The sequence below is a fragment of the Cheilinus undulatus genome, linkage group 4 (genome assembly GCF_018320785.1).
Source record: "Cheilinus undulatus linkage group 4, ASM1832078v1, whole genome shotgun sequence".
Taxonomy (NCBI): domain Eukaryota; kingdom Metazoa; phylum Chordata; class Actinopteri; order Labriformes; family Labridae; genus Cheilinus; species Cheilinus undulatus.
The window spans coordinates 28,779,581-28,799,375 of record NC_054868.1 but is presented as its reverse complement, the minus strand read 5'-3'; the positions used below and the strand labels follow the sequence as shown (position 1 = coordinate 28,799,375).

The following is a 19,795-nucleotide window of genomic DNA, read 5'->3' as shown; positions in this document are numbered from 1 at the left end:
ATTTTTTTTTAGCTCAGCTAACACAAGACACATAAGAAACAACTCAAGGTAAATAGCAGTTATCTAAGATAAGACATTTTATTCCTTTATGACAGTGTTGACAGCAGCAATTCACCAAAAGTTACCTTCTGGTTTGATCTGCAACATGTTTTGCATATACACAAACACATCCTTATGCTTTTGAACATCTTAATAAGTATTCATTACAGAGTGCAGAAAACAGTAGTAACTGTAACATTGCTTACATGAATACTGTACACAAATGCTCCATTAACTTATTTGGTAGACAAAGCTCTGGTATCTGGGTATTGGGTTTGATTAAACAATGTCCAAAAACAACAGATGTAGGTATGTACATCAATTAAGGTATGTCTTCATCATCTCCCATCCAGTCTACTCCTCTGTCCGTGGCTTTTCCTCATCACTTTCATGTGCTTCCAGGGTAATGCTACAAAAACTACTTTCACTATCTTCTTCTGCTTCCTTAGCAAGCTGTAGCCAGTTTTCTCTGTTCTTTTTGCATCCAATCAGCAGAGGGGAGCAAGCATCAAACAGTGTTGATACAGCCTGTGGGAAACATGGTGGAACAGTGAGATGACTGGAAAGTCATGACGGATTAGAGCAGATCAGAGCAGATGCAGCCATATGCTTGCAACAGACTGCATACGTCAACATATAAAGGAAAATCTGCTGAAATAACACACCTTGTAGAGTGGGTAGCAGACGTCATCAATGTATTCAACTTGCAGGTATGGGAGATGAGTGCTGTTTTCTCTGTTCATTATGCCCTGGGAGGCAAGAGAGAACACAAGTTGTAATAAGTGGACTATTGCACATGAGATTACACTAACTCTTATCAATAAAATTATATGCAGTCTTATTCTGCTTTTGAATTGGAGCCAAAGCGGCAGTAAACGCCCTTAAAAGGTGGGAACAGCATTCAGGATCTTCTGATTCAGTGCCTACAAAAAAGTATTCATCCATTTGGATATTTTACCCTTTCACTGATTTTATAAATCAATCATGTTCAATATATTTGGCTTTTAAAAAATGACAAAAAAAACTCTTAAATGCAAAAGTGAGGACAGATTTCTATAAATTAATGTGATTTGAATAAAATATGTAAAATAAGTAAAATAAGTAAAATCAGTAACTGCGTAAATATTCACCCCCTTTAAAGCAACTGACCTAATTCAACAGAGGTCCAGCCAACTGGTGCTGGTAGTCTCACAGTTAGTGAAATAGGGATCGCAGTGAATTAGTCTCAAGTGATTGCAGAGAGTGTGTGTAACCTAGCAAAGCAGATGGATATGTCCATTTCTGTGTTTCTCACTGGTGAATCCATCTTGCAAAGCTCCCATCTGAACCGTTTGGGCCCAGTTAGAAAGTAACAGGACCAATCAGCGACAAGCGGCAGTACTTTCCAGTGCAGGGGAGTCGTGATGTATGCAAGCAGCCACACTTAGGCTGTTGCAGATATGGTGTAAGACATTAGCGTGGATGCTGCTAAAAATGCCAATTTTTTTAAACTTCTTTTTATTTGGATTTTGTGTTTTCAAAATACAGAAAATGATATACAAATGTATGGTTACACACATTCTATTATTTTGAAAATAATAACAATAATAATAAAAAAAATATACATATGATAAAATAATAAAAATAAAATACAATAAAATAAGATTGTCATGTTACATCACTTCTTTCAGTCATTCTCTCCTTCATGGGTTTGCCTTGTTAAAATACTCCATAAAAGGTTGCCATATAGAGTAAAATGTGTTCCTCCTCTCTTAATGAATATTTTATTTTTTCTAACTGTAAGTATCGCCTTACTTCATTTAATAAAGCTGCATGTGTTGGGGGTTTTCTCTGTTTCCAATTTAACAAGATCAGTCTTCTTGCTAACAGTGTCACATACCAAATCATGTTGTTTTGGTTACTTGAGAGCTGTACAGTAGTAGGTTTCACTCCAAACAGTGCTAGCACTGGACCAGGTAAGATCTGTTTCTGTAAGAACTCAGATAAAGTTTGAAATACCTTATTCCAATAATCAACAATTCGTGGGCAACCCCAGAACATATGGGCTAATGAAACTGGACCTTGTCCACAAAAGTCACAGGATGGACTCACTGAAGAAAACATTTTGGAGAGTTTCAGTTTGGACAAGAGCAGTCTGTGTAGTATTTTAAATTGCAGAAGCCCATGTTTTATGCATACAGATAAGTAGTGCAAATTGTCCTGGGCCTCTGTCCGTTGGTTGTCCAAGATTTCCAATCCTAGAGCCTCCTGCCAGGCTTCTCTTAGATGATCCAGTGCAGCTGTACAGTCTATTTGAAACAAAGTGTCATGTATCTTGGATATAGATCCTTTTTTTAATGGGTTGGACTGGACTGGAAAATGTTTTCTTTTCAGATACCAGATTTTTACTGACTGAGAGACTACTACATTCCTGACTTTTAAGTCAGAGATAGGTAGGGATGAGTAGACCATTGCTCTGTTTTATCAGAACTTGACGTCATTTCTTCGTTAAAAGAAGAACAAAGAACAGCATTGAGTTGTTTTCTTTTCAAAAACGACAAAAGTCATATACTGACATGTCTAAAGTTTCCAAGGTGTTATGCAGTTCTCTATGGATTTACTCCTCGGTAGCTGCTACGTCACATGTTTTGTTGCTCTAAATGGCCTGTAGAGATAACAGATGTAGCAGACAGAACGTTCATCCAACTACCCTCCGAGTTTTTTTTTTTCAAAGCCTCTGCCCTTTCCCAAATGCTATGTATGAGATGTTTTCCAGACGGATGTGTGAAACAATTCCATCTGGCGTGTCAGGTTAACCTGTATCTGGATGGACCAGTCAATGGTTAATCAGTATTCATGGCTACCACTACACCATGAGGATGAAAGAACAGCCCCAACAAGTCAGAGAAAATGTTATTCTAAAGTATAAGTCAGGGGATGGATACAAAAAATTCAATGTACTCAACATCCTCCAGAGTTTAGTTAAACCCATCATCAAGAAATAGAAGGAATATGGCACATGTGTAAATCTACCTGGATCAGGCTGTCCTCACAAACTGAGTGACCGTGCACAAAGGGGAGTTAGAGAGACCACCAAGACATCTATGACTACTCTGAAGGAGTTACAAGCTTCAGCAGCTGAGATGAGAGAGACTCTGCATACATCAGCTGCTGCTCAGGTTCTTCAACAGACAAAGCTTATGGCAAAGAGAAAGCCACTGTTGAAGAAAACTTGTACCAAATCTCAACAAGAGTTTGCCTAAAGGCATGTGGGAGACACCATGGTCAAGTGGAAGAGAGTTCTTTAGTCTAATGAGACCAAAATGGTGCTTTTTGGCCATTAGACAAGATGCTTATTTGGAAAAAAAACAAACACTGCACATCCCTACAAAAACACCATCCCTACTGCGAAGCACAGTGGTAGTAGCATCATGCTGTGGGGATGCTTTTCAGCTGCTGGCCCTTAAAGTCTTACAAAGGTAGAGGGTAAAATGAACACAACAATATATGGGGAAATCCTGGAGGACAATCTTATTCAGGCCGCAAGAGAACCATGGCTTGGGGGAAGAATTATATTTTTGTAATACAACGACCCCAAGCATACAGCAAACAATACATTGAAACAGTTTGATGAAAACAAGGTGCATGTTCTGGAGTGGAAGAGTCAAAGCCCAGACCTCAATCCAATGGAGAATCTGTGGCAGGACTTGATCAGTTTTGCAAAGAAGAATGGAGTAAAATTTTAGTGTCCAGATGTGCAAGCCTGATCGAGACCTATCCACACCGACTCAGTGCTATGATTACAGTCAAATGTGTATCTACTAAATTGGGGTGAATATTTTTGCATTCACTTGTTTTACATTAGACATTATAATTTAACTGACGTTATTTTGTAAAAATATGTTTTTACTTTGATAATATAAAGGATTTTTTGCTTTTCTGTTCAAAAAGTCTAATCATATTTACCATGGTTTATTTATATAATCAATAAAAGGGTAAAACATGAAGAGGGGTGAATACTTTTTTATAGGCACTGTAATAGTAGTGGATCCCTTCAACAAAAACAGAAAATATAAAAGCCAAAATACTGCCAGCACTACTTACCACAGGCTTGATTTTGAACTCTTCTTTCTCTTTGTCTCCTTGTGCAAAGAACTCCATGGCAACGAGGTTGGCAATCTATTTAAAGAGAGAGGTTAGGGTTGCTCTGAACTCAAAATGATTGATGGTTTAAGCATGAAGAAAGAAAAAGTGGGACCTACCCTTTTTTGTTCAGGCCAAGGCTTTGTGATAGCAGAGAGGTCACTGGCTGTCATTAACATGGACCTGAGGCATGGAATACAAATCTCTTAGGAACAGCGCTTTGACTACTTCATCATTTATTATCATCATCATATTATTATTATCATTATTATTTCTACTCTTACCTCAATAGATCTCTTTGTTTCTCACTTCTCCAGGTAACTTTACCTTTCTTAGTGAGACAAAAAAAGTCTTTTCTTCTCCTAACAAGAATAAAAACAAGGATGTTAGAGAGTGAACAAGACATGCACAAGGGTAAACCTGCATCTTATTTGACATTTTTATGTTTACACGTACTCCATGTAGACTGTCAGGTCAGTGGCGAGGATCGCCCTTTTGATCATTTGTAGTACAGATCTGTGGTCTTCTGCAGAGAGGCCGCTGAGAATCTGACACCCCTGAAATAGGGAGGGAGAGAGTAAAATGAACAAATGTCTAAATGCAAACAATGCTGCAGAACAGAAAGTGTTATTAAAGCAGGATACTTTTTTATTTTTATCATTATAAATTGACAAAAAGCCATAAACATCAATTAGTCATGCTAAGTATTTCCCATGTAGCCCAACTAACGACTGAATCTTTGCTATGACAATGTATGAACATGACTGTAGTGTAAATGCATAGAGGCATAGTCCAATTAAGTGTGATGAATGATGAAAAGAGCAGGAGTTCAAGATGATTTATGAGTAGTTCGATCATATGAAACAGGTGGCTTGGACTACATGTGGGCATGTATACACAGGTGACTCTCACAGTAATAAATGAGATGAGATGAAATGAATGAGGGTGTGTGTAGATGAGACCTACAGCGTTGTTTAGGATGAAGAGGCACAGGTTGTAGTGATGGTTTTCAAGAGAAGAGTGTCCATAAAGCTGAGCTAAAGGCTGCTGACTCCTGAGAAAGAGAGAGAGAGAGAGAGAAATAATATTGGCTTGGAATAGAAAGGTGATGGCTAACAATTGAAATGATAATAGAGAGACAAGAAAGAATAAATGGAACTAAAATTGCAAACCAATTTAGGACTAAAAATGATAAAAGAATAGGGAGTTGTTTTTACCTTTCAATGTAAGAATTGCTGACTCCTCTGTGGTCAAGATCATGACTCAGAGTGGATATCATCAACGCTAAAATCTCTAGGCGGGAAAAAATGGTCTAAAATCCAAACAGAAAGAGATGAACGAAGAGAGAAAGAGAAAGAGAGAGGGAGAGAAATAAAGTGGGGATGAAACAGAGATAGAAATTAAAAATAATTCAATAATATTTTACATGAAAACCTGTTGATGTAATTGTTTTATCTGTAAATGTTCTTCTCTTAATGCAAAACACAGAGTAATCCAAAAGGATAGCTAGTTCTAAAAAGAGACAGAGAAAGAATGAGGAGGGAGAGAAAGACAGGGAGACAAAAATAAAAGAGCAGCAGAGGTCACCAAGGTTGAGCTCCAGACTGTTGTTTAATCCCCTTTATAAAAAACTTAAGAGGTTTTAAGGAGTTATAAACTTAATCTTGTTTAAAATAATTGAAACTGTACAGTAGATTAGATTCAGCAGCCGTTTTAATGTACAAAAATAACATAGCATTATGTTGGCTCCACATAGTTTATAGTTGAGTGGTCACTCATGATAAGCAAACGCCTTGTTTAGACAATGCATCAACAGGGATTTGAATCCAATTTTGGCACTTGGATAACAAGTGTTAATCTTTAATGCTTTGTATGGACATACCTAAATGCGTACCAAAGCGATTTGATATCTGATAGCTCAGACTGCATACAGGGGTGGTCTGGGTGCCTTCATCAGGACTGGACTGGTTGTGTAGACAATGAGAACTGGCACGCATTGAAGGCTGCCCCATCAACTCATGTGCTGTATTCTGGTAGTAAACAAAACCTTTATTTATGCCTGTCCAGCCTTGCTCAGAGGAATGGGATTTGCAGTTCTTTAAAGAGAAACAGGCTTTTTGGCTCAGCTCAGCAATAACAGCTGTTCTTTTGACTTCAAATGGCTCTTTATTTTATACTATATTGCCTTTTTGTAAATCATTAAAGTGACAACAAAAATAATCAAAAGGAACCAGTTCTTAGAATTAGCTCACCTGTGAACAACACATCCTGACTCCCTCATGTTTTATCATCTCCAATTGAGCTGTCATTTCAATCTAACCAGTAGCCCTCAAGATTGATTTATCGAATAGAACCGTAAAATCAGGAATATAAATTGCTCCAGTATATCATCTGTGTTTAGAATCTCCTAAGGGGAGCAAGACTTAAACTGTGCTCCCACATGTTTCCACTTCATCCAGCAAAGTCTCTATTTTTCAGTTTTTGTACAAAATAAATGGGATAAATTTTTACAGCCACAGTGTGTGACAGTGGCAGCTGTGATATTTCATCACTTTGTACTGGCATATAAATCTCCCTGGTGTATAAGATGTAGCCAATTTTTTAGATGAAAAAAGGGTATCAAAAGTGTGGCTTATGTATATCTCAGCATCTTTGTTTTTTAAGATGTGTTTTGGGGGATTTTATGCCTTTTTTAGAATGGGCAATGGAAAGAGTCAGGAACAGGGATGAGAGAGAGGGGAATGAAATGCTGGAAAGGAACCACAGGATGAACCTGAACCCAGCCTGCCTGTGTACATGGGGCACGACCTAACCCCAAGGCCATCTGTGCTTCCTTTCATGTCATTTAAAAGCATGTTTGTAATAAAATAAAGGAGAAAAGCTGTTAAAGAGGTACAGCTAGCCTCTTTGCTTGTGGCTAATTCACCCCAATCCAAGCCAACGCCAGAGAGAAATTACACACAGAAATTATGTCAGAAATGTTGTTTACATCAGAGGCAGATAAGTGAGTTCTGATAGCAAGTTGTTACTGAAGATGGGTTGTTAAAGCATATTGTGGACCTATGAGCTGAAGAACAGTTATTTGGTATTGCAATGCCCAAACTGGATCTTTAATACATCAGAATGTGTTGTCTGGACAACCCTAAATTAGCTCATATGATCACACATGTCCATACCCATATAGTTTTCAGAGAAACACACCAGCAACAAATTGACAAGCTGTAAATTTTGCAAACAATCTCAAATTAAGTCACAAAACTGTGCTGGATGAGGAGGAAAGCCATAGTGAAGTAGAGAATACTACACCACAAAGCCAAAATGAATGTAGGGAGAGCATGTTCACTGACTGGCAGTCATTAGCCATCATCATTTTCCCAACTAGTCGGGCACTTTAAACTCAAAACAAATATTTACTTCATCACATGGATAGTTTTCACTCACCCTTGAGAGATGTGGGAATTTCATTTAAAAAATGTCAGTATGTTATAGTAAAGGATTTATGTGTTGAAATGGTCTTAATCAGGGTCTTTTACTACATATAAAACTTTATATTGTTAGTGTTTGTACTAACCTGAAGTTGGTCCGTGGCCATGAGAATAGCAAACATGCTCTGGGCAGTGCTAAGCGCATGGCTCCAGTTGTGATAAGGCACGCTGTTCCTGTAACCACGTCTCACAGTCAGGACCCACTGACAGAGACTCTGAAGAAACAAGACATGTGCAAGTGTTTAATTTTAAACATGATCCGATTTTATATAGACCATTTCTGATTGGCTAAATCCATAATGCTGAAGTCAATGATAAAGCGACAGTCTTATTAATCTGTACTTATGAGATGGTTGTTTCAGGCTGGTCAGTTACCTTGTAATCAATGTTGAAATCTTGCACCAAATTGAGGTCAAGAAACATACGAACGGTGGCCTGTGAGGTCATATCTTCTGGCTGACCAAAATCAGAGAAATGGAAATCCAGAATATTCAATGATTCAGCAGAAGGAATTGAGGCCTCCTGTAAAAAATATAAAAAATACATAAAGATAATCATTAACAGGAAAAAAAAACACAAAGGACGTCTCATCTCTTTGCTTTTTTTCCCCAGCACCTTTGCTACTCAAAGGCAGTGATAGCCACTCACATGAAGAGATTTAAGTTTATCAAGCATTACTTGTATATTTCAATTAAAGCCAATTAATCTGACATGCACAAATAAACTTAAGGGTTATTCCAGGACTGCTGACTGTCTCACAGAAACGTAACAGATTAGTGAAGGGTGATATAAGGTGGCTTGGAAAAACATCAATATGAAAGACGATTGTGATAAAGAAAGAAAATTAAGAAAACTAAGAAGGAAAAGTGAATGTTTTTCCTTTATTAGTGTACAGCAGATCCAGGTGCTGCAGAAAAAATGCTCTTATCTCAAAAGGAAAGTAAATAATTACCTGCAATACTTGGACTTCCTGCTCTGCTGCTGTGATGTGATAGGCAAGAACCTGTTGTGAAAAAAAACAAACAAAAAACAAAGCACAACATTTTGAGTTCTCAACTTCTGAAGAGTGTGAGGTTTAAGACACGAGAAGAATAAAAGGATCACCTACCTCCTGTGTGACCTCAATACTGGCCCTCCGCTCCTCGGTTATCTGCACAGCCTGAGCGTACTGCAGAGCCAGGCCGCAGTACACCGCCAGGTCCTCTAGTAGGCGCTCATCATATCTGTTAAAGGCTTCAAACTCGTCTGAGTCTCTGCACTTTTTGCTTGTTAGCTGGCACACCGCTGTATGACAAAGATAAGGAATAAAAAAAAAAAGACAACTCTTCATACTGAAGAATTTGCCGTTTTCCTCTGAAGTAATGCTCAGAGAGAGAATCACTAACACATTTATAAAGTTTTACTGTTACTGTACCAAGGAGGCAAATTGAGTGAACTGGAATTTTGACAAATCACTTCTCTTTAAATCAGCAAATGAAAAACTGGGGGGAATGCATCACTAATAAACAGATGGTTAATGTGATCAGATGCACCAACCTAGGCCTGCTGAGGGAACTACAGTGTTTTATTGATTTATAGCATGAATACTGCACTTAGGATGACAGGGGTAATGTGATAACAAAAATGGATAAAATACTTTACATTTCATGAATGATGATTGTCACTTTTTGTCTGTTCACTTACCTCTTTTGTTGTTTTTTCCTTACTATAATAGTTATTTTTATCTACTGGAGAAACTATTTTATTATTTACTTATTTAAAAAAAAAATTGAATCCACCTAATTTCTAGCTCCCATTAATATTCTGCATAAAATATGGGCGCGACTTCCAGTAGCTTTTTTTTCTTAATGGAACTTAGCACAGTAATGAGGTGCTTAGCCTGATATCATAGTGATTTGGAGATTAAAATATGGAAATGTCGTCTCTTACAACTCAAACAGGATAATATTACTATTCCTCCACTTTATACTGGAGAGGACAAAATGAAGAAATTACCTCAGATAATGTACAAAAGCATACTTCGCTAACTTTATTAGCTCTGTATCAGTATTTGCTTAGCAATGGGGATGATTGTGTCTAGTTATAGATTTGTGAGTCTTATACTTAAAAGAGACAAAGACCCCAGTCAGAACTTTAACATTTCTCTCTTTAGTTTGTAGGTTTGCTGAAATTCTTATTTCACCATGTAGTCCTTTTGTAAATGTTTGAATATAAATATCTTTGACTAAGTCAGTCAACTCTTCAGTGTGGTAAATCTCCATTTCAGCATTAAGATTTAAATTAATACCCCATCTATAATGCATACAGATATTGAACAGCATGTTTAAAACAGCACTGTTGGAGACAGGTTCTAGTACCACAAAAATAAGCAACAGGTAGCCTACTGGCCATTACAGAGAATTTACTTTATAACTTTAAGCTTAGAATAGCATTAAGCTTGATGCCTGACTTAAAAAATGATGCAGTTCCTGCTAAATTAAGATGAATGCCTTTCAAAACACCTACTGTTGGCTTAGTCACTTTAGTACGTCAAATGAAGATATTATCATTACTTTATTGGAAGTTCCACCGACATTTGCAGCTACAGTGAACCTCCCAGGAATAAGATGGATAACATTGTAAAAAGGAAAAAACTAGAATATGTCTGTGCTTAACTTTGCTCATGAAACGCAAAGCTATAAAACAGAAAACTTGAGGGATACCTGGCATGTCCTCAGGCTATATTATATGGATAAAACAATATTCTTCTATCTCAAAACTCATAGCTATTGTTGCACCACATTTCATGTTAGTTTTCCAACACTACCATGAAACAATACAGTTTAAAAGTGTAAAACAACAAAATAGAAATAGCTAATGCTAATATTAGCAAGCTAGCTTCTGTTAGTATATTATACTACAGTATGCTTCAATGCAGGGCACACAGCACTAATCTTGACATAATAGTGTTGTCTGAAATTTCACAGCTATTTTCACTTACTGGAAGTGACAACAGTTCAATCACCTCTTCTTTTCTACTTCTTTTTTGACAGTGAGTTGTACACAGACATTAGGTGATTACCACTCAAACTTCACAGCTATTATATATTTATTTAACATGTAATTTATTATTCTGTCAGAGAAGTTAAATTACTTTGCCTCAACAGCCTTATGCCTGATTAAAATGTGCTGACATTGCTAGCGGCATGCTTGCTAGTAGCTCTTAAGCTAGCTAGTGTACATTTCCACTCTCTATTCTCAGACATTATTGAGTGGGCTTACACTGCATTTAAGTATTCTTCTCAGTGTGAATGCACTTATTCACACATAATATTATGTGTTTAATACAGCAATATGAAATTTGGAACATACTTATTGTTAGTTAATTGTCACATAAGCTAAGAAGAGATGTATGCTAACCAAAGCTGCTATTACTTGGTTGTTGGTTGCTTACCAATGAAGTAAAGAAGCAAAACATAAAGAAAATGGCCAGCGCTTGAATATAGTCATTTAATATAAAGCTTCAACACGTGTATAAACTCCTCTCTGTTTGAATGATTACAGAGGGGAAGGATAGTTGTGTGTTACGATAACAGTAGTGTCTTGTGTCTGGCATATGATTTAGTAGTTTTAGTGGAGTAAAGTAAACATTTACCTAATGCTCTTAATCAAACTATTTGCAGGGTCAGTTCCCTTTTCAGGTAGTGAACATCCTTTTTTGTTTGCTTAGCATGAATGATGAGACAGTAGACTGTAGAAGCCTCAAGTGAGAGTAACTGAGTTTAATAAATAACACATGAAGCCATTGCTATGGAAGGAAGTCTTACCAATCACATCTTCAGACCTCTCATTTCTCACAGGGCAGCAGATCAAACTCTTCATTGATCCCTCACAACTCTCCACTATATTAAGTGTTTCCATAGTACACAAAGTTTGAAGGGCATGTGATTGGTCAATATCACTGATGTCCCGCTGCCTGAAAAATGACATGGAACCATTTAAATAAGGTAGATTGTTAGATGCAGAAAGTATCACTTGGTTTAAGATAATAAGCAAGATCACAAAGCTTTTATTCTAAATATCTACTAACATGGCCAAAAAGGTACAAATAAGTCATCAGTCAAGACTGTAAATTACCTCCGGTAGATCTGGCAGGTTGATCCAAGCTCCTCACACTCCAGGTGGATCACTCTGGAGAATGAATCCTAAAAAGGACAGAACATACGTCACATTTGGAATAAAACATATGATGCGTTTTTGTGCATATAAAATATTCAAAAAAGATAACACACCTTGTCTTGATCGTTGGGGATGAAGATTGTGCAGTACTGAGCACGGGTGAAGGGCATGATGGTGGCAGCCATCTTACTCAGCATAACTTCAAAAGAATGATGCTCCTTTGACAATACCTGTGCCATCTCTATCAGGGCCTGACATAATAAACAATGATTATGCACAAATGAATGTACATGGCTTACATCTATATACAAAAACACCTAGAATCAAACAGACTTTATACTGTTCCCTTGTGTTGTTACCTGACTTCGTTTGGCCTCCTGTCTTGAGCTCTCATACAGCTGGACATTATCCAGAACCATCCCCAACACATCCATATGATTGGATAGCACCTGGTAAAAGTGGGGAAAGAGATCAATTAACAAAGTAAATCATGTTTGTATAAGTGCAGGTTCAACTGTTTCATTGTGAGCAAGTTGGATAATCAGCAAATCAGCTTAGTTATTCGCTTCTGAGTTTACATTATGTTAAAATTTATCTTTCAGGTAGAAGCTTAAAAACATCAGCACTTAAAACATCAGCAATCAGAAGGAGTATTTGTTTCAGGCTAGTGAATGTCTTTGAGGTGTGCTGAGTCTGATTCATGTTAGCCCTCTAACATTAGCTATGGTTAGCTTGCATCCTACATTTGTCTATTTATCTTTTTGCCTCGCTGTTCCCAACAAGGAGAGAGTGGAATACTGCTATACCAGTAGCTTTTTTAGAGTATTCCAAATTTTGTTTGTTTTTTATTTTGCTTTTATTGGTGAAAATTTACAAATTAATTTCAAGATATTGATATAGAAATATAGCTCAGGCCTAACATGTCAGTCCTTGAAACACAGTTCAATGATGAACAAAGAAACATACTTCAGTCTCTAAAACATAATCTGAAGTTAAAATAAATAGTAAGTACACAGAAAAAAAGACCCAAGCTGACATAGGTCTGCTGGTCCTGCCTAAAATGTCAAAAAACAAACAAACAAACAGATTCAGCAGCAAATAGCAGCATAAATTAAGCTTTTTTGCTCTCCTGATTGATCTCAAGGTCTGATTTCCAAATTGTATCACTTCAATCATCTTTGAACACCAACACTGCTATGAAGTTAGTCAGCTTCCTGTAGTTTGCTCTTGTTTTGTGTCTGAATTTGGAGATGAACCATCAGTGTCTCTCTGCTCTGCTGCACCCCAAAATCCTTATCAATGATTGGCTGTTAGCTTTGTTAGACATTAATTGAGGGCTGTAATTTAGGCGGTTTTGTTTTTGTTTTGTTTTTTTAAGTACATTCACTTACTAAGCATATTGTTTGGTTATTGTTAGGTTTTAGAGATGTAACGAACATTTCATATATTGTGCTACAGTTTTTTTGTTCTGTGCCACAAGACTGTCAACCTCTGCAGCACCAGTGCGATGGGCAAAAAAAGTTAACATACAGCCCTGCCTTGTTTGGAGTCAAATAAATTAAATTGATTGGACTTATTTGGAAAGGCACACATCTCTCTGTAGAAGGCCTTTACAGCAGTCTCATTGTTGCTGTACTTTGTTATCAGTGCTTTCTCGATATGAGTTAACTGTTGGGTAAAGAGTCCTACACAATCAATGACAGCGGTTACATTTTGCTACCTTGCCTGGGTCCAAACATTCTCACCTTTTCATCCGTGCTGTTGAAAACAGAAATTGATGCATCATTCCTCTTGTTGATCATAACTACTACACCAACCACCTGTGCACAAAAGGAGACTAATTACAGTGTTGTAACCTCAGCTGCAAAATCCCATTAAGATTTTAAAACTAGCATGTTTATAAACTTAAAAAGTAAGGCAATTTGTATTTGGTACATTTTTTCTTTGTTTTAACAATGCTTTTTAGTAATAAATCTTATACCGTTGGAAAGCCTGTTTATTTCCCTTTTAAATGATGACACATTTGTAAGGATCATGCATTTGTGGGATGAGCAGCAGAGCTGAGTATATGGGTTGCGCCCGTGAAAAATGTGCCAAATCTTCTCTGCCAATGCCAAACAGCTTATTTTGCTGTTGCCATTAACTCTTGTTTTGAGCTTCTGGTACCCCCAGGTGCTGCCATTCAGGTGCCTGATTGGCAGCACCTGTGAGCATGGGCCCTGCTACAGTGGTCAGTAGATGTCTGCTTCAAGAATCGGCATGCCATGTTTGACTGATCTGGATAGGGCCCGTCGGTTGGGCAACTTCAAGCTGGTGTTCCGAAAAACCAAGTTGTAGCATTGTTTGGAGTGAACCCTAGTACCATCTCCAAACTGAAGGCCAAGTTCCATATAACGGGGAATGTCAGAGACAGGCCGCAAAGTGGGGGTCCCAAGAAGACAACGCTCCAAGAATACTTTTTTTTCACCCTGTCAGCAAGAACTCTATCCTCCAAGATGACAACACTCGCCCCCACAAAGTGGGGTTTTTCAGAGACTACCTCCAGAATTTGGGAGTGGAGAGGATGGAATGGCCTACCAGCAGTCCTGACCTTAACCTCACTGAACACTTTTGGGAGCTTGGGTGTGCTGTTGGTGCCAGAGTGACCAACACAACCACGTTGGCTGACTTGCGACAAATGCTGGTTGAAGAATGGGATAAATTGTTAAACTGTCAATATGTCTTGTTTCTTCAAATTTCAATCATCCAAGCAACCAAACACTAAACAAGAGTCAATGGCAGAATCAGCAGTTTGGCATTGGCAGAGAAGATTTGGCACATTTTTCATGGGCCCAACCCATATACTCAGCTCTGCTGCTCATCCCACAAATGCATGATCCTTACAAATGTGGCATCACTTAAAAGGGAAATATACAAGCTTTCCAACGGTATAAGATTTATTACCAAGAAGCATTGTTACAACAAAGAAATAATGTACCAAACACAAACTGCCTTACTTTTTGTTTTAAGTTTACATTTTCCCATATAAGAAGAGGCACATGAGAAGCAAAACACATAAAGTAATATACAGAATATGAAAAAAAACTTTGACCTCTCCTCTGTGGTTCTTGATGGGAACAGTCAACACAGCCCTGATCCTTGATGACTGATCGCCATCTATTTTGAATCGGGGATCCTGAGAAGGTAAAAAGAAATATATATATATATGCAAACACCATAGAAAAGCACAATGTTTTCATACAGTTGCACACATCTCAAGTAAAGCACCACTCTGTGTATCATGATCTTTATGTAATCATTCAGTGACAGGCTATAGCACCTACCCAATTTACTCAGCAGTTTTTAGACACACCCCGACAGGAATACCCTCTTTTCTAAGTGCCAGTGGTGTCCCAAAGATGAATTGAAACTAGGCCATCCCATCTACACCCACGCTGATTGGGGATTACCTGGTGTGCAGGTATGCCAAGAGTTGGCACTGACTCCTAATCTCATTGGTACAGAGGTCAGGTTGGGATAATGTGGGGAAACCCTCTATAATGCCTCTCTCTCTTAGAATGACTGTGTGTGTGGGTTTATGTAAAGGAAAGCACAGATTGGGGTGAAGCAGATCACATAAGAGTCACATGTATAATCGGTAGAAGCTGTCTGTTAAAGGATTAGGACCAGGTGCGTCATTTGGGATTCCCTTGAACACCCCCACCCTTGATCTTAAAAGAGCTTATGAGGAAATAAATAACTCATTTAGGTTAGAGCTTCAAAATACCTGTGTAGCATAACAACACATGTAAGTCTGATGGTTTACCTCTGAGACATCTCTGAGATTCATTAGTGACCCAGTAGCCAACACACATCCCATGATGCCCTTCACCAGCTCCATGTGTGCATGGCTGCAGAGGTTCCCTTCGCTCAAGCTGCCCAACTCCATGAGGGCAACAGCCTCCCTCAATGTGTTCCTCCCACCACAGCCTTTGTTTACCAGAGAGAGGCAGCAGCCCTCAGCTGCCAGCAGCTCCCCAGCATGCAGGACAGCCCCATGGCAGAGCTCTGCCACAGAACCCATCTGACTGAGTCCTCCTCTCAGGAGCTCCATCATCCACAGGCAGAACTCATCATTTCCACAGGCCGTAGTTGATGCGGCAGAATACTGAAGCTGAGGTGGGGAGTGGGATAATTCGGGAGAGCCTGGGCATAAAGGAGAAAGAGGAAGGCATGGAGAGAAGGAAAAAGAGAAGCGAGAGGAGCGGGAGGAGCGGGGAGAGAGAGGGGAGTGACAGCCCATCATATCTGGACTGTAGCAATCGATCCACTCAGAGGCTCCGGGGTTGCATGAGAGGGGTTTGAGCCTGTCGGATGTGGAGGAAATGTTCAAATGTGGAGAAGAACCTCTGCGATGGTGGTAACCCTTCCTGAACAGGCCAGAGTGGTCTGAGCTGCTTTTGGGAAGCCTGGGTAGCAGAGGAGACATCTCTGCCTGACTACTGACCCTAGAAAGGGGAGCGGGACAAAAAAACAAATGATCAATAGATGGAAAACCTCAATGCAAAACATTCAGTTGAATAAACAATTATTTTAGATGCAATTTTTTAAACACCCAAATATCTGATCTTACTGTCATCAACATTTACAAATCAATAATAAAACGCTGTAAATATTTCTTCAAATGTTATTTTTGCCTTGTTTGCCAGTTTTTGAGGATTTTGGCAGTACATCCACTATAGACAAAGCAGCACCTTTTATCTAACGTCACCCTGCTTCCTTTAAAAAGTAACATATTTCACTCACTTTAAATCTTTGCTTCAGACAATGCAAACAAATGCAGTTTCAGCAGCAGTGTGTAAATCTCCTGTCTGACATTTGCAGCCTTTAAAGATATTAAAAATAACGATATATAAAAAACAAATATCATCCCGTCTTGTTGGCTTTCGTAGCTTACAGAGGCAGGACAGTATTGATTTCAGTCTGATTAATAATCAGCTACAAACTCACAGGAGCTTTAAAAAACGAATTCCCGCCAAAGGGTGATAAACTATTTCCCTTATTTTAATTGTAAGATATAAAGCAAACTCAAATGTTATTTTGCACTCAAGTAGGACTTTTCTCAAATACAAAAGTAAGGAAATTCTTACGCGGAAGCTCTGCGTAAAAAGTAGGCCCTGGTGAAGTCGGAGTGATCATCGAGCCATGCATCCACCTTGTTACTCTTCATGCCGTCTCCAAATCTACTTCGACGTGTTTTGGAGCGTGGACTCCACAGCGGGGAGAAGAACCAGCCCATGCTCTTCACCGTCGGTGGCTTGGTCTCTGTTTCCCTGTGGAGGAACTCCTCTGTCCCAGCATCATCTGCAGTACACGGTTCCCTCACAGGAGTCGTTCTGTCGGACTCCATTGACTCTGTAGACTGCAGGCAGGGCATGCCCTCGCTCAGGTAAAGTGAGAAAAGGTCCAGTAAACTCAGTTTGAGGTTAGCTGAGTCACCTCAGAGATACACGTGCCATGCGGAGGAGCCCAGGCAGACTACAGGGACTGTCAGAGAGGAGAGCGAGGTCTCTGGAGAAGCCCGTGGAAAAAGCTTGCGTCAAGGTAATCCCCTGGCCTTTATTTAGCCCATCTGGCCGCACAAGTGTATTCGTTACACAGATTTAAACTTTGTTATACAACGACTGGACCGGGTCCAACCTATGAATTTGCATCTTCTAGAATGGACTCATTATTTAGACAATCAAGTAGTTGCCAGTGCAACTACCTGAAGACAGCGGCGTAGCTAGACTTTTTTGGTCTGGGGTGGCCTAACCATGGCAGGGGGGGTCTGGAGTATGCATGCTCATAATGACTAATATTTATCCACCTTGTCTGATTTTACTTAACTTATCTAATAAAATGAACAAGTATCCCACTGATGTTTTTAACCTGTGTGTGTATATATTGTTTTTTTTTTTTTTTTACTTTTTAAAGGAAGCAAAACAGAAAGGCAACATAAAGGCTACTGTAGATCCCCAAAGCTTCATTTCAAGGACTTAGATGACTGAACTCACAATTTTAAGTCTCAACAAAAGCAAACATGTCATGCAGTAAGAGCTACAAGGAGCCTATAACACAGCTTGAGAAATAAATTTAATATATCTTTTGTCTCTGACAAAGTACAAAGTCACTCATTGTTTAGAATGCTGATTTATTTTCTGGTCTTGGGCATACCTGGCCAGGGGGCTGGGGCATTAAAAAATTTCCAACTTAGGATCCAAGAACATGCTGCCCTGAAATCTTTGACTTTATTAAGGAGTTATATTCATTATGTATGAGCCATTTAAAAGATGAGTTTAGATTTTAACTGGCCAAAAATCTATAGATTATGATGGCAAAAAAGATGCAGTTCCACCTAAAAATATATAGAGCAAAAACAATTGTTGATATTCAATTTTTCTTAAGCATCATTCTGAAACCGTAATACTTGTTGCAAATCAGTAATTTTCTGCTTCTGCCACCAAAAAAGGACAGGAGCTTCCAGATATTTATTTCTTAAAGTTACATAACATAGGTTTGGTACAAATTAATGTAAAGGTAGAAAGCAAAATATGTTGTTGGATACAGATTTATTTATGAAAATGCAGAGATATTTAACATTTAGTACAATGCTCCCCTGTAATATTTTCTTCTGTAATGCACCACAAGTACATTGAAAAATTTAACTTTTTGCTGTAGATTTTGGAGAGCCTGATATAATATGCAACCCCTTTTGAAATGAAATATGTGAGGATTTATCAGTCAATATGAAGTGCTGTAAGATTGTTTTGGTAGTGTCAGATATATTTAATCACTTAATTGAGCAGTTAGAAGGGATGATTAGATTTTAAAAATGTGTTATTTAACATATAAACAAACATTTGTTTATATGTTAAATAACAAGCTTAGCTTGTTTGGCTGTTCATATGTTCGTATATGAAATTCACTGCTTTCCTGGTAGGCAGACTTTTTCTATTTCTTGATATTCAATATTAGTCCTTTTTAATCTCAGTAATTCCAGTAAGCATATATTCCAAGCTGCTTAATGGTGAATAACTGGACAATATTATTCGCTATCCAAGACTTTAGGTAGTTTATCAGCTTTTTATCCATGTGTTAAAAAATGAAGTTCCTTGTGTTGGACACTAGGAGGGATCATCCATATAAGTATTTACAGATATACATAGTCACATACGTATGTGGAAACTTGGCCTGAGTACTAGCACTCGCACACATAAAACTTTGCAGAAACTGTACTCGGTATCATTTTAAAGCATCAAATTAGCCTCTCACTATGCATATGTAGTCAAAGTTGTAGCCATGTCTGCAGTTCTGGGATATTTTAACATAAATGAGGTTGACAAAAGTAAAGGAGAATTAAATACTGATAAATTAAGACAGGGGAACTTTAATGATCCTTGATGACAGATGTGCTAATGTTAAATACTCATATTTCTACTTGATTCTGGTGAGTACCAAAATAAAGGTACTTGTAGGTTCATCTGAAAAATGAAGTATTGCTGCATCCCTAGTTTAGTATAGACAGTCAATTCATAAATATGTGAGTTTACCACTTGTAAATAGTGTAAGGAAGTGCTCCATATGTTTTTTTTTTCATTGGAGATATTTTTTTAGGGATACACTCTATTATTAATCTTTGCTTTATGAACTGGTTGTCTTATATTTCACAAGACAGGTACGCAGGACTGGAATGAATTCATCAGTTGCTGGCAAATCCCTGCGTTTCGGTTTCAAGACTTTGCCAACATATCTGTGCAATTAAGACAGTGTGCAAGAGTTTACTTGCATTTTTTGGTCATTAAAAATTGTGATCCTATATTTATACTTGTCGCCATGCTATCAAAACAAGAATCAATTTATCATTATATTTTTGATAATAATATGTAGAAGTTTAAAATTATGGTATCATAACTAACTACCCAAGCAGTAACGTGCCTTCTTTAAAATTGCTGTCACACATTTAAAATCTG

General features: G+C 38.1%; 1 protein-coding gene across 1 annotated transcript; it reads right to left on the bottom strand.

Annotated features, from left to right (window-relative positions):
- Window positions 1–393: 393 nt before the first annotated feature.
- On the bottom strand, window positions 394–17,220 carry pde5aa (phosphodiesterase 5A, cGMP-specific, a). Its single transcript, XM_041784085.1, has 20 exons — window positions 16,934–17,220; window positions 15,610–16,291; window positions 14,896–14,979; window positions 13,550–13,624; window positions 12,164–12,253; window positions 11,918–12,055; window positions 11,763–11,830; window positions 11,453–11,601; window positions 8,755–8,930; window positions 8,599–8,649; window positions 8,022–8,168; window positions 7,733–7,861; window positions 5,379–5,473; window positions 5,128–5,215; window positions 4,618–4,718; window positions 4,446–4,523; window positions 4,281–4,344; window positions 4,123–4,197; window positions 705–788; window positions 394–567 (listed from the first exon to the last, which is right to left on the bottom strand). The coding sequence occupies exons 1-20, from the start codon at window positions 17,218–17,220 to the stop codon at window positions 394–396; spliced, it is 2,835 nt and encodes a 944-aa protein (XP_041640019.1).
- Window positions 17,221–19,795: the final 2,575 nt, after the last annotated feature.